Below are 13,608 nucleotides of genomic sequence, written 5' to 3'. Positions count from 1 at the left end.
GGATCCGAAAATAGTTTTCCTTGCCCTTTTCTTTCTTTAACCTTGCGTTAGGCGCGTGGATGACAGGTGTCACCCATCTATTAAAAGCTCTAGAATAAATAAAATCATCTTTAAATGACGATTCTTTGATTTATTTGATAAAATGTTAATTACAGGGTATATTTTTGCTTGTACACAGTGTTTTGTTGAATATAACATACTTTCCTTCATGACTACTGGACTGATTGCAAGCATTGTTGTATGAACATATATTTACTGTTATTTTTTTCTTTTTCTTTTTCTTATTTTGTTTATCACCTTCGATGCACCTCCCCTCTTAGCAGTACTTACCTGGAATGTCACTGTATATAGTGTATATAAAGGATCGGGGTTCGATTATAAGTTAGTGTATTTCATAGTTGTTATATTATTATTTTTGAAGTCAATGTTAATATTGTATAAAAGACGAATCTTTGTTCTTTAAGCTATTGATAATGTGCCAGCCAAGAACAGGATGTAGGGTCACTGAAGGGTCACACATATGTGATGATAGTGTATGTACTTTCAAAATACTCTCTTTTGTAATGGTTTCTTTTTCAAGGAAGTAAGATAATGTACGCGTGTGTACATCACGCAGTGAGAGCATGGATTACTAAGTCCAGTTTCAAAGTCTGTATGATAGGTCTCCACGTGCATCCACGTGTCGACCTAAACTCATGTGATTATTCGATCTTTGTGCTTACGATAGTTTTATATACTAGTTGCTATACAAGGCTCGGCACATTCCGGGGAAGCACTTCGATATTGTTACTAAATTCTTCGCGGTCTGTATCGGCGACTTCTGTATCTAGCGTTACTGTATCTGAGACTACTGTATCTAGAATTACTGTATCTTGATTCGTCACAGTAACTTGTTTTATAACATCTTGTATTTTCGTCTATCTTATTAACGACATTTTTACATCGTATATTCTTATATTTTATTGTATCTGGTGTCTTGTTTTCTATCTGAAGTGGAACTTTAATAATTTTACTGAAAGAACAGTCAGTGAGATTTTGTAGTTGTTTGTTGTGGAATTTGTAACTTCTGTTTTTCTCATTAACTTCAATAAACTTATCACGCCTACCAAAAAGAGATCCTATTTTATTTGAAGAAAAAGAAGAACCTGCGCGAAACGCAAACGTTAATCATACAACAGGAAAATAAAGTGGTGGCAGCTGGGCAGGATCTCAACCGAAGTACACGAAGTTCGATTCCAGTGCACGTTCCACAGTTACCAAGTTGAACATTCATCATTGTAGTCAGAGTTCGTTCTTCGACACGAAGCTGATACGTTTTAAAATATCGTTACGTCCAGATACAGACCGCACTTCGTCGAGAATACCTTTTTTACTGTGAGTGCAAGAAGCTTGCCTGTTCAAGGTGTAGCGGATACCTCGGCGTACACACCGTTCCAGTGTTCCAGTTTTATTGCAACCAGTTCCAGAGATCCAGTAAGCAGTACCATTCTCAAGTGTGGCTGGTCCCAGTTGAGCAACATTCCAAGCCGAGATCTTGTGGAAATCCAGAGGCCTCATCTTTAAACCAACATCAGGAAAGTACCAGGATCGACGCCAGCAGCACCCCCCATCACAGGAAATTCAAGGTGGGTTACAATTTTCATTGCTTGTTTGAACTTCCAAAATTTGAAAGTGTTACGCCTGGAGATAGAAAAGATTTGTTCTTTGGTCACCGCGGTTGTTGTTTACTTGTGAAGTGAATAACGTAAAATCAAGACAAGAACAGTCTAGGATAGAAGGCTTTAGTATTCACCGTTCCTCTAGGGAAGGATTAAAATATTTCATTCGTTTAATCTTGGGAATACTTGGCAAAACAGAAGGTGTAAGAAAGGTATTGTCGCTAACAAAATTTTTTGTAAATTTAAATTGTATAGTTTAACGTAAGTACTAATTGCCAATGGCTACCACTGGTAGTGCTGATTCTTCTGATACAGAAATAGAGTATTGTAGTGTGTCCGAAGCACTAAAGTTAATTTCTGTACCATTTTCGGGAAAAAGAGAAGCATTAGAAGAATTTCTGTCTAATGTAGATGCTGCTTTTGAATTGGTTGACCCAGCTAAGCATAGTACACTTTTGAAATTTGTTAAAGCAAAAATAACTGGGGATGCTAGATCTAAGTTATTAGTTAGAAAAACCACTACTACGTGGGAAGCTGTTAAACAAATATTAATAGAAAATTATTCCATTAGACGAACTATTGATTTTTATGCATGCCAGCTTTTTAGTGCTAGACAAACCAAAGCTGATTCAATTGCTTCATGGGCAAGTAAAGTAGACACTCTTCAAAGTCAATTACGCGAAGCCGTTGCTCGTGTTATAGATGCATCTAAATTGCCAGGAGCTATAGCACTTGTTGAAATTTTAGCTAAAGCGAGTTTTATTCAGGGGCTAACAAATGACAGAATTCAGATGATTGTACGATCTAAAAGCGATGATGATACATCCTTAGGATATATTATCGAACTCGCTCTAGAAGAAGAAACACAGATCACTTCCCACACTTCTCTCCCCTTTCCAAATGTAAATAGTAAGAAAGCTCAAAAGAAAGAATTAGTATGTTACCTATGCCATAAGCCTGGTCACACCAAAGCTCAATGCAAATTACAGAAAAGAAAGGAAAGAGGAAATTCTTCTAATCAGTTTATGAAAACGGTACACGTTTGTGAAATTTGTCCTGAGATCGCCGCGAGAGGCACAGGATGTGTTAATGGTAATTCTCCTGAGATCGCCGCGAGAGGCACAGGAGGGGTTAATTGTAATTTTTCCGAGAGCGCCGCGCGAGGCACGGAAGGTTATAGCAATTGTTTGCATGTTGCTAGTAAGGTAAATACTAGTGGAAATACTAGTAGGGTAAATACTAGTGGAAATGAGAGAATTTGTGATAAAGAACAAAGTTCTCTGCATTTTAATGAAGTAAAAGCCTGCAGTAGTCAGATGTGCTCAAGTTGTAATGGTCAGGGAAACCGCAAATGGATGTAAATAAGCAACCTGTTTGCATCTCAGATAACACGAAGGGTTGCATAGTAACAAATCAAGAAGAAGGTACTATTACGGCATTCATTAAAGAATTGCATGCTGATGCAACTTTTCTCTTAGATACAGGCAGTGATTTAAGTCTTTGGCAAATCCATGCACTTCCATGCAGTTTTAGAAAGAATATCGATACAACACAAACTGTGACATTGAAAGGATTAAACAATGTTAAAACTAGGTCACTAGGTACTATTTATCTAACGTTAGTGATAAAAGGAGTAGAATTCTCACATAAATTTCACATTATTTCGGAAGGATGCTTATCAAAAGGCAGACACATTCTTGGACGTGATTTCTTGAAACAAAAAAATTGTTTGTTAGAATTCCATCCTCCTCCTCCTCCTACCTTGTCAACACATGCTTACCAGAAACTTGACCTTAAGGGCAGCGATAAGCTTATACTACCGTTGACATATAGTATTCCAGCTCGATGCGAGAAGTTAGTTTTTGTTCCCACAAACAGCACAGGAATTGGAATTGTAGAAAAACGAGAAATTAAACCGGGTGTTTTTCTTTCTTCTTGTTTGACAGTAGCGAAAGAAAATAAATGCATAGCTAGTGTGTTAAATGTAAATTCTTCAGTAGAGAATATTACCTTAGATCCGATAGACTTAGAGAAATTAGAAGAAAACCATGTTTTAAATATTCAGTGTGAAAAAGACAGGGTTCCACAAAAGTCAAATTCAGAAAGTTTAACTGAACGTTTAAAATTACTTCATAAGCTTTTAAGGCTAGGTCATTTACCACCCAAAGAAAAAGAAAGTATACTTGAACTTTGCGATGAATTCAATGATGTTTTCTTTCTACCAGGAGACAAACTAACTGCTACAAATGTTCTTGAACATGAAATTGTTATTGATCCTAAACATGTAGGCAAAATTGTTAACAAAAAGAATTACCGAGTGCCAGAATGTCATAAGGAAGAATTAAATAGACAAATAGAAGAGTTGTTAAAACAAGACATTATAGAAGTTTCAACTTCTCCTTGGAACAGTTCTATTTTCCTTATTCCAAAGAAACTCGATGCATCAGGAAAACAGAAATATAGACTAATAGTCGATTATCGATCTGTCAATGATCTATGTGTCCATTCGTCCTTTCCGTTACCTAACATAGACGACATTTTGAGTAATTTAGCCAATGCGCGTTACTTTTCCAGTTTAGATCTCCATAGTGGGTACCATCAATGCTATATTAGGGAAAAGGATAGACCTATAACTGCATTCAGTACACCTGAAAATCATTATCAATTCAAGCGACTTGCTTTCGGTCTGGCGACAGCACCGGCCACTTTTCAAAGATTGATGAATACAGTGTTAGCAGGGCTGACAGGTACGAGTTGTTTCATCTACCTGGATGATTTAGTGGTCTTCTCTAGTTCTTTAGAAGAGCATAATAGTAGATTACGTGAGATTTTGCAAAGATTTCGCAAAAGCAACCTGCAGTTAAGTGTAGATAAGACTGAATTTTTGAAGCCAGAATTAACATACTTAGGACATGTCATTACACCTAACGGAGTAAAACCAGATCCAAGATTAGTGGAGAAAGTTCAGAACTTTCCTGTTCCTCAAACTAAGAAACAAATTAAGGGATTTCTAGGACTTACTGGATATTATAGGAAATTTCTAAAAGACTACAGTAAAATTGCTTTACCCTTAACGTCCTTATTAAAAGAAAACGTCCAGTTTTCTTGGGGAGTCAAACAACAACTTGCATTTGATTCTCTTAAAGAGAAATTGACAACTCCTCCAATTTTGCAGTATCCTGATTTTAAAAAGCCTTTTATAATCACATCGGATGCTTCGGCATTTGCCTGCGGAGCTATTCTCTCACAGGGTGAAATAAACAAAGATCTTCCAATTGCGTATGCTAGTAGAGTTTTCAATAAAGCAGAGAGATCGTATTCAGCGACTGAACGGGAACTGGCGGCTCTAGTGTGGGCTAGCAAAGTTTTTAGACCGTACATTTACGGAACAAAAGTAACTTTTGTCACAGATTGCAAGCCACTAACGTGGGTTTTTAGAGTACAAAATCCGACATCTAGACTTTTAAAATGGAGAATACTTTTAGAGGAATATCAATACGAAATTGTGTATAAGAAAGGAAGCTTAAATACAAATTCTGACGCCTTGTCACGAATGTATTCTTTAGATGTTATTGAAGAAGAAGATAGGGTATCAAATTGTGATTCACAACAGAAAGAAAAAGCTGAAGCTTTAGACTTAGAAACGAAAAACAAAATTTTAGAAGAGTTTCATACCCAAATTCTAGGTGGACATATAGGAATGAATAGATGTTATGAAAAGATTAGGAAGTACCTTTCTTTAAATAATATTGACATTAAAGAATGGCCAAAATTGAAGGAAGATGTTGAAGATTACATAAAAGGGTGTGAAATATGTCAAAAGAATAGAAACACACAGCAAAAGGTAAAAATGAAGATGGTAATAACTGACACGCCCAGTACAGTTTTTGAAAAGGTCTCTTTAGATTTAGTCGGGCCTCTCCCAGAAACTTTAGAACACAGAAACAAATATTTATTGACTGTACAAGATAACCTTTCAAAATTTGTTATTGCGATTCCCATCCCTTCTCAAGATGCTGATACAATCAGCAAAGCCTTTGTCGAGAATGTAGTGCTAAAATTTGGCATTCCACACAGTATATTGTCAGATTGCGGAAGTAATTTCTTAAGCGATGTCTTCACGCGTATTTGTAAATTGTTACAAATAGAAAAACTACATACTACCCCATACCATCCGGCATCGAATGGTGGTATAGAAAAATTCCATCAGTCTTTAAAATTTTTCTTGCGATGTTATGTGGCAGAAAATCAGAATAATTGGGACGAATTAGCATCATATGCTACTTTCTGTTATAATACCACTCCTCATAGTTCCACTCAATACACTCCCTTCGAACTGTTATTCGGGAAACCTGTAAATGTACCAGGTGTATTACAAAGAAAACCCTCTGAAGTTGTATACAATTACGATGACTATGTAAAACAGTTGAGACACAAATTGCAGGAGATGCACGGATTAGCTAGAGCAAACCTCATTGACAAAAAGGAGAAAAGTAAAGAATATTATGATAGAAACGAAAACGAATGCATTTTTCAGAAAGGAGATAAAGTGTTATTATATGATGAGTCAGTCCGCCGCGGCAGATCAAAGAAACTTGACAGTCTCTGGCGCGGACCGTACGATATAATTCGAACAAAAGGTGTAAACTGTACCTTAAAGGTTGGCAAACAAGAGATGACTGTGCATGCCAATAGATTAAAGATGTATTATTAAGTAACTCAAATTCTTCATGTTATCTTGTAAAAAAAAAAAAAAAAAAAAAAAAAAAAGTAAGGAAAGTAAAATAACGTTTCTATATTTACAGGATTGTTCAAAATGATAGGACTTAAAGCTATTCTACTGGTTTCTCTTATATGTAGTAGTCTAGAGCTTGGAGCACGCATAAAGAAATTTGAAAATACGGCAGGTATTTATTATGACTCTTTAGGAGAGGTTCAGTTATATAATACTTACTGGCAATTGGTCTCTTACGTTAACTTAACTAAGCTAGATATAAGCTTTCGTAATTTGGAAACTTACGTAGATAGGACACAAAACCTGTGTAGACACTCAGTGGTAAAATCAAATAAAACAAGTTGTGCTACAGTGTTCGTAAATCAAGTTTTGACTAAGGTATCTGATATCAAAGAGGTTAAGGAAATAATAAAAGAAGTAACAAAAATTTCTTCGCAAGAAAGTAGAAGAAAACGAGGGTTAATAGATGGTATTGGTCACCTTGCTAAATTTCTATTTGGCACCTTGGACGATGAAGATGCCAATTATTACACTCAAAAAATCAATAAATTAGAAAAAGAACAGTTAGATTTCTTGAAATTGAGTAAAGAGCAGATGACTATTGTTAAATCTACCCTACAAGGTATTAATAAAACTCTTCACACAGTGGAGACTAACGAAAATATTTTGAGTCAAGGTTTAGAGCATATAAGTAAAGAGATATCAAAAAGAGAGAGACATTTAAATGAAGCATTTTTGGATTTAAATTTAAAGTATACAATAAATGAACATATCGCAAAAGTTGAAAGGTATTTAAGAGATTTAAAGGATCAGTATGAAATTGTTTTACAAGCAATTTTAAATGCACAGAAAGGTGTATTACAGCCTCACCTAATCACTCCTTATCAAATAATCCAACATTGGAAGGCTAGTCAAAGTGACCTCCATAGTGCGTTATCTTTACCAATTGGGACAAGTACTAGGAATAGTTACTTGTTATTGAAAATAATTAATTTAGATGTGTTTATCAATAATGGAATATTAGCCTATATAATTCGACTCCCTTTGACAGATTCCATTCGTTATCTAGTATATAAGTTAACTCCCTTCCCCACTAAAATAAAGAATACAACAAATAAGTTTGTTTTTATTCAACCTGAAAAAACCTTACCTTTTAGTTGATTCAATTAAGCAATATTACGCAAAAATGACTGAAATTGAGTTCAATAAATGTAAGATTCTTAAACAAGATTGGTTTTTGTGTAAACAAACGTTTCCTATCTTGTCTAGTCATATAAATCAAGAGTGTGAAATGAAATTATTACAATATGTTCATTATGTTCCCATGGATTGTAATAAACATGTGATACAAATTGATCATTGTATATTCGTAACCTTAAATAATAATGAGTGGATTTTTGCTGCTCCACAGGAAGAGAAAATGACAATATTATGTAATGGATTTGAACCTTATGATTTAATTCTAACAAATTCAGGTATTATTCATCTAGATAATAATTGTAAAGCTTATGGTTTGAAGGCGATCCTCCAAACACAAACATGGTATGAAACCAATGTTACAGGTAAAGACTTTACTCCGAAATTAAATCTTACTGATAATTGTTGTGAAATATTAAATTCTCATATATACCTGGAAGATATGCAAATTAACCTACCTATTCAGCATGTAATTAATTCGGTTAGTGACTTAAAAGTAGCAAGCCATAAAATTCAGGAAGTAGAAAAGAAAATAGATGATGAACAATGGAAACTACTTCATTCTGAAAAGGTAACCCATCTCTCTTGGTTTTCATATTTTGGTACAGTTCTGATAGCTCTAATATTAATATTTTGTTGTTGTTACCGATGTAAATGTTTTCGCTTTTTCAAAAGGTATTTTGATGATGATAGCTGTTGTAAACAAATATGCATTAAACCTTTTATTATTACCAAAATAAATCAAAAACAAGATACCACTGAGCCTGTAGTCATGTCAAAAATTGCAGAGCAGCTTACTGAGATTACAGATGAGTTACAGGTAGCTGTTCCCCCTAAGAAAAGTCCTAATCTACGTAAGGAAAGGTAAAAAGAAAATCTTTTAATGTTTCATATCAGACTGTGAATTTTCAGTATCCAAATTCGCAACCAAATTCGCAATTTGATATGAAAATTCAAAAAAGGAGGGAGGTGTTGTATGAACATATATTTACTGTTATTTTTTTTCTTTTTCTTTTTCTTATTTTGTTTATCACCTTCGATGCACCTCCCCTCTTAGCAGTACTTACCTGGAATGTCACTGTATATAGTGTATATAAAGGATCGGGGTTCGATTATAAGTTAGTGTATTTCATAGTTGTTATATTATTATTTTTGAAGTCAATGTTAATATTGTATAAAAGACGAATCTTTGTTCTTTAAGCTATTGATAATGTGCCAGCCAAGAACAGGATGTAGGGTCACTGAAGGGTCACACATATGTGATGATAGTGTATGTACTTTCAAAATACTCTCTTTTGTAATGGTTTCTTTTTCAAGGAAGTAAGATAATGTACGCGTGTGTACATCACGCAGTGAGAGCATGGATTACTAAGTCCAGTTTCAAAGTCTGTATGATAGGTCTCCACGTGCATCCACGTGTCGACCTAAACTCATGTGATTATTCGATCTTTGTGCTTACGATAGTTTTATATACTAGTTGCTATACAAGGCTCGGCACATTCCGGGGAAGCACTTCGATATTGTTACTAAATTCTTCGCGGTCTGTATCGGCGACTTCTGTATCTAGCGTTACTGTATCTGAGACTACTGTATCTAGAATTACTGTATCTTGATTCGTCACAGTAACTTGTTTTATAACATCTTGTATTTTCGTCTATCTTATTAACGACATTTTTACATCGTATATTCTTATATTTTATCGTATCTGGTGTCTTGTTTTCTATCTGAAGTGGAACTTTAATAATTTTACTGAAAGAACAGTCAGTGAGATTTTGTAGTTGTTTGTTGTGGAATTTGTAACTTCTGTTTTTCTCATTAACTTCAATAAACTTATCACGCCTACCAAAAAGAGATCCTATTTTATTTGAAGAAAAAGAAGAACCTGCGCGAAACGCAAACGTTAATCATACAACAGCATGTTACACCAAATGCCTTTGAGATGTTCTCCAGACATCCACCTCTTACATTTCAACCACCGACTTCTAGTTTTGTCTCTGCCACTTCCACAAGCATGGCAAGTCCTCTGGAGCCTGATGGCTCATAAAGATCGACCATTCCCTCTTCCTCAACACCAAGTAACAGTCGGAGTCCTAATTTCAACTGGAATTTGGGGAATAGAGCATCGGCGTTGTATCTGAGGTTTAATCATTCCCCAGGCGATATGCTCCGAAAAAAAGACTCCCGTGACAATTGAGGTGAACCGGTATTGAATTTCAGGATGCAAAATGCATTAATTGCACGTATATTTAGAACAAAAAAAATTATCAGATCAAAAAAATAAAAATAATATATCATAAAGTAAATATATACTGATTACGTATCAAATTTAGTAGTACTTATCATATCCTTAACAGATTTTTAGAAAATACAAAAGAAGAAGAAAAAGATACTTTCTGAAGCAAATCTATAAATTTGTCGAGTATTGTTTTACAGACGTTTATCGAATTATCCTAGCGATAAGGAAAAGGAAGCATCCATCTGCTTCAACATTTCAGTAGATAGAGAAGTGAAAGTTCTATTGAATCACATGCGTGTATCTGCTTTTCAATTTCGGATAAAGGGAGTTTCGTATTTGATAAGAGTTTTTCTCGTTTGGAATTTCGCTGTACAATCTTGCATTTGAATCACTCAGAAGCAAAATAATTATTTTTATTTTCATTTCGAAAGCTGCTATCATTGAAGAGTGGAAGCAAGCAAGACTTTGAATATGAAGAAAGCATCTCAATTAGTGTGTAATTGAGATCAAAATCTATTGAAGAGATTGTGGGTCACCGAACACTCTATGCAAATCCATTCTTCTCACGGCTGACAGCGAAACAGCATCCTAGAAACAATTTTCCAATCCCATTTCCTCTGATGCTCTGGAAACATCATCTGTCTCGTCGCTTGTGCCACATTGCCAAGTTAACGGGAACTTACATTTTCTCATTATATCAACTTTCTATCGTTTTCCGGTTTCAAGGTCAAGCATCTTCACAAAATGAGAAGAAACACATCTGCGAACACTGCAGTGTTACCTTTCTAATAAGGAGTTACATCATAAGTAAAGATTGGCAGCTGTGGCTAAATAAAACACTGAAAATGACTGGCAAAATGACAGAAATAAATAAACGAATAAAATAAAAAAAATAATAAGAAATGGCAGTTTATAATGCAAAATTGAATATATAGTTATATTTTTATATCATTACTTTACCAAATGCAATTGGATTATTAAGAGTGATCGGTGAAAGGTGTATAGAAAAAGGAAAAGAAGCTCATGTTGTATTTATTGATCTAAAAAAAAAAAATGCATTTCACCACGTGAATTGGAAACTGTTGTTGGTAGTTCTAAAGAAACTTACGTTGGAGTGGTAAAATTGAAGACTCATAAGAAACTTATATATGAATCAAGTAATAAGTATTAGCATAGAGGAGGTAATGACAGAGAAGAGTGAAATTGGAACGGAATACCGACTCTCGCCTACATTATTTAATATCTATCTAGAAGATATTAAAAACAGCCTACAAGACGAAGACTGCATTTCAGTAGGAGGTACAATGATTAGGTGTATACAGTTTGCAGATCATATGGCGCTTGTTACAGAATCTGAAGAAAAAATCATTAAGATGTTAAACTTTAGGAAGGGCTGTCAAGAATATGGAATGAAAATGTTAGAAAGACAAAAGTCATAGTGATTGGAACGAAATATAGAAGTAGGAGGAAAGAAGATAGAACAGGTAATTAGTTTTCGATACCTGGGTAGTATTTTTAGTGATGATATAAAATATGAACTTGCAATAAAAGCGAGGATAGGAATGGCGAAAGAAGCCTTTATGAGGAAGAAAATACTACTTTGTGGGACCTTGAATAAAGAGTTGAGAAAAAGACTTATAAAATGCTTTGTATGGAGTATTGTACTGTATGGGTCAGAAAAAATGATATTTTTTATGCAAAAATGATTAAAAACAATTGGAAGTTCTCGAAATGTGAGTGTGGAGAAGAATGGAGAGAATTAACTGGTTCAAGCAGAAAGCGAATGAGAGGGTGTTAGAAATGTTGGAGGAGAAAAGAGCAGTTTTAGATATTAAGAAGAAGAGAAACTGGTTGGGACATTGGATAAGAAGAAACTGTATCAGGAGGAACGTGGTAGAGGGTATGGTGGCAGGAAAGAGAGGGAGGGGGCGAAGGGATTACAATCACTGGACGATATCGAAACAGAAAAATCGTACGTAAGGATGAAGTTAGCCAGAGCATGGTAACTTCTCAATTGTGACAAGTGACTTGCTAATAATGGCAGAACACCTATGAAGATGATGATTTACTAAAGTTTGTTAGATGCACAACTTTACATTAAGCGTTAAAATAGCATTAATTGTAATTTATAATATAGTTGAAAGTATTAATAAGCAGAACACATCAAAACGAAGAAAGAGAAGGAAAACTACAAATCATAGAAATGTTAGTTTCATATACATAACACTAGAGAAAATACGCTAATGAATGGCGTGACCAAACCTATGATTATTATTATTATTATTATTATTATTATTACTACTACTACTACTACTACTACTACTACTACTACTACTACTACTACTACTACTACTAATAATAATAATAATAATAATAATAATAATAATAATAAGGTTCGTATTAGGTAAACCGTACCTTGACATTTGATAAAGTAATCATGCCATACAACAGACAGTCCACTTTTGATTGGTCAGTATATAACAGTTTTATTTAGGTTGTCCAGACACAAGTTATGTTGTCTCTCTATTCGGGAGGCCCAAAAATGATCCTTTACCATTTACCAATTAACACGACTGTATTTGAAGCACATCCGAACTTTGGAATTCCTAACAACATCAACTGTTTTCCGTGTATTTCCTTAGCTACATGATATATATTTCCGTCAGTGCGGAGCGTTAAATTCTGTATCTGAAAGGTGAGTTGCATTCCACGATAGCAAGAGGCGATATGACTTTCCCGATGTAAGATGATAAAACTTAAAAAGCGACTCTAAAATAGCAAATGTTCGTAATGATCACAACAAATGGCATTTTTTCACGATTTCATATAAAAACTGCAAAATATGGTAATTATGCCATTTTGCTTCAACTGTCGGTCTTCAGTCTTGAGGTCAACAAATGTGCTTCTAGTAACGATAGATCACGAAGGGTACAGTACTCGATATGCTTTATGTCCCAAAGAAGAGTAATGTTTGGTTCAAATAATAACATTGAAAATTAACATGAATATAAGTTCACTTACCGTGTTATGGCCTGACCGAAACAGTACTTTCACATTTTATTCGACATTATCAACTCATGTAACAAATTACCGTACTGCGGAATGACAGTGGTATGCTTTATGGCTAACTCGTGTGCAGTTATTGTACGAACACTTTTTGGAAGATCGATTCTCACAGTATTCCTGAGACCATTTTATACCTTTTCCAATCCCTTCTTTCAATTTACGTTAGGGACACGTTTTGTGCCCCTAGGTGAGTTAGGCAACAATTAAAGCAGAAATATGGATTATGCTTGTTGGTGTACTTTGAAGTGCGGTGCCTAATTCTGTAGATCTCCTTAACTACATGATTGCCTGTGAGAGGTCTTACATATAATATCATTTCGTAAACTCCTTGAGTTAAATAATATACTTTGAGCGCCCACTGTATATTCTGTGATGAATTGTAAATCTTAAAAAACAAAGTGCGTGGTTCTGTACACGGTCATACAATATGTAAGACCTACAGTGGCTGATGGATGTTCTGAAAAGAGATTTGAAACTTAATCAATAATTTGAAATATGTAAATCACATTAAGTTGATGTAGGTTTCCTAATTTATAAGCAGCTCAGTAAACACCGAACTTGTATGATACATTGGAGGTCATCGGCGGGATTAACATGCAATGTATGAGGGATGCCAGTTTATTATCTTGCTCACGGTTTTCTCAATAGCACTTCAAATACTTCCATAGGATAACAGTCTATTTTTCGGTAGTGGTAATTAGTTTAATTGCAGTTTG

General features: G+C 34.7%; 2 protein-coding genes across 2 annotated transcripts in view; both read left to right on the top strand.

Moving 5' to 3' along the window:
* Nucleotides 1-243: 243 nt before the first annotated feature.
* On the top strand, nt 244-9,439 carry LOC145673529 (uncharacterized). Its single transcript, XM_081743319.1, has 2 exons — nt 244-1,625; nt 6,464-9,439. The coding sequence occupies exon 2, from the start codon at nt 6,475-6,477 to the stop codon at nt 7,552-7,554; it is 1,080 nt and encodes a 359-aa protein (XP_081599445.1). The 5' UTR covers nt 244-1,625; nt 6,464-6,474; the 3' UTR covers nt 7,555-9,439.
* The window catches only part of LOC145672705 (BCL2/adenovirus E1B 19 kDa protein-interacting protein 2-like), a 108,714-nt gene continuing 103,468 nt past the window's right edge, over nt 8,363-13,608 (top strand). Inside the window, exon 1 of the mRNA XM_081741876.1 lies at nt 8,363-8,454. Within this exon, the coding sequence (XP_081598002.1) occupies nt 8,363-8,454 (92 nt within the window). The remainder of the gene's footprint in view (nt 8,455-13,608) is intronic.

Source organism: Thermobia domestica, chromosome 16 (genome assembly GCF_964235325.1).
Source record: "Thermobia domestica chromosome 16, izTheDome1.hap1.1, whole genome shotgun sequence".
Classification (NCBI taxonomy): domain Eukaryota; kingdom Metazoa; phylum Arthropoda; class Insecta; order Zygentoma; family Lepismatidae; genus Thermobia; species Thermobia domestica.
Note: the sequence above shows the minus strand (reverse complement) of the source record. Positions and strands in the feature narration are given on the sequence as shown.

Coding starts and splice junctions, on each gene's coding strand:
- LOC145673529 (XM_081743319.1), top strand. CDS start 6,475: ATGATAGGACTTAAAGCTATTCTACTGGTTTCTCTTATATGTAGTAGT.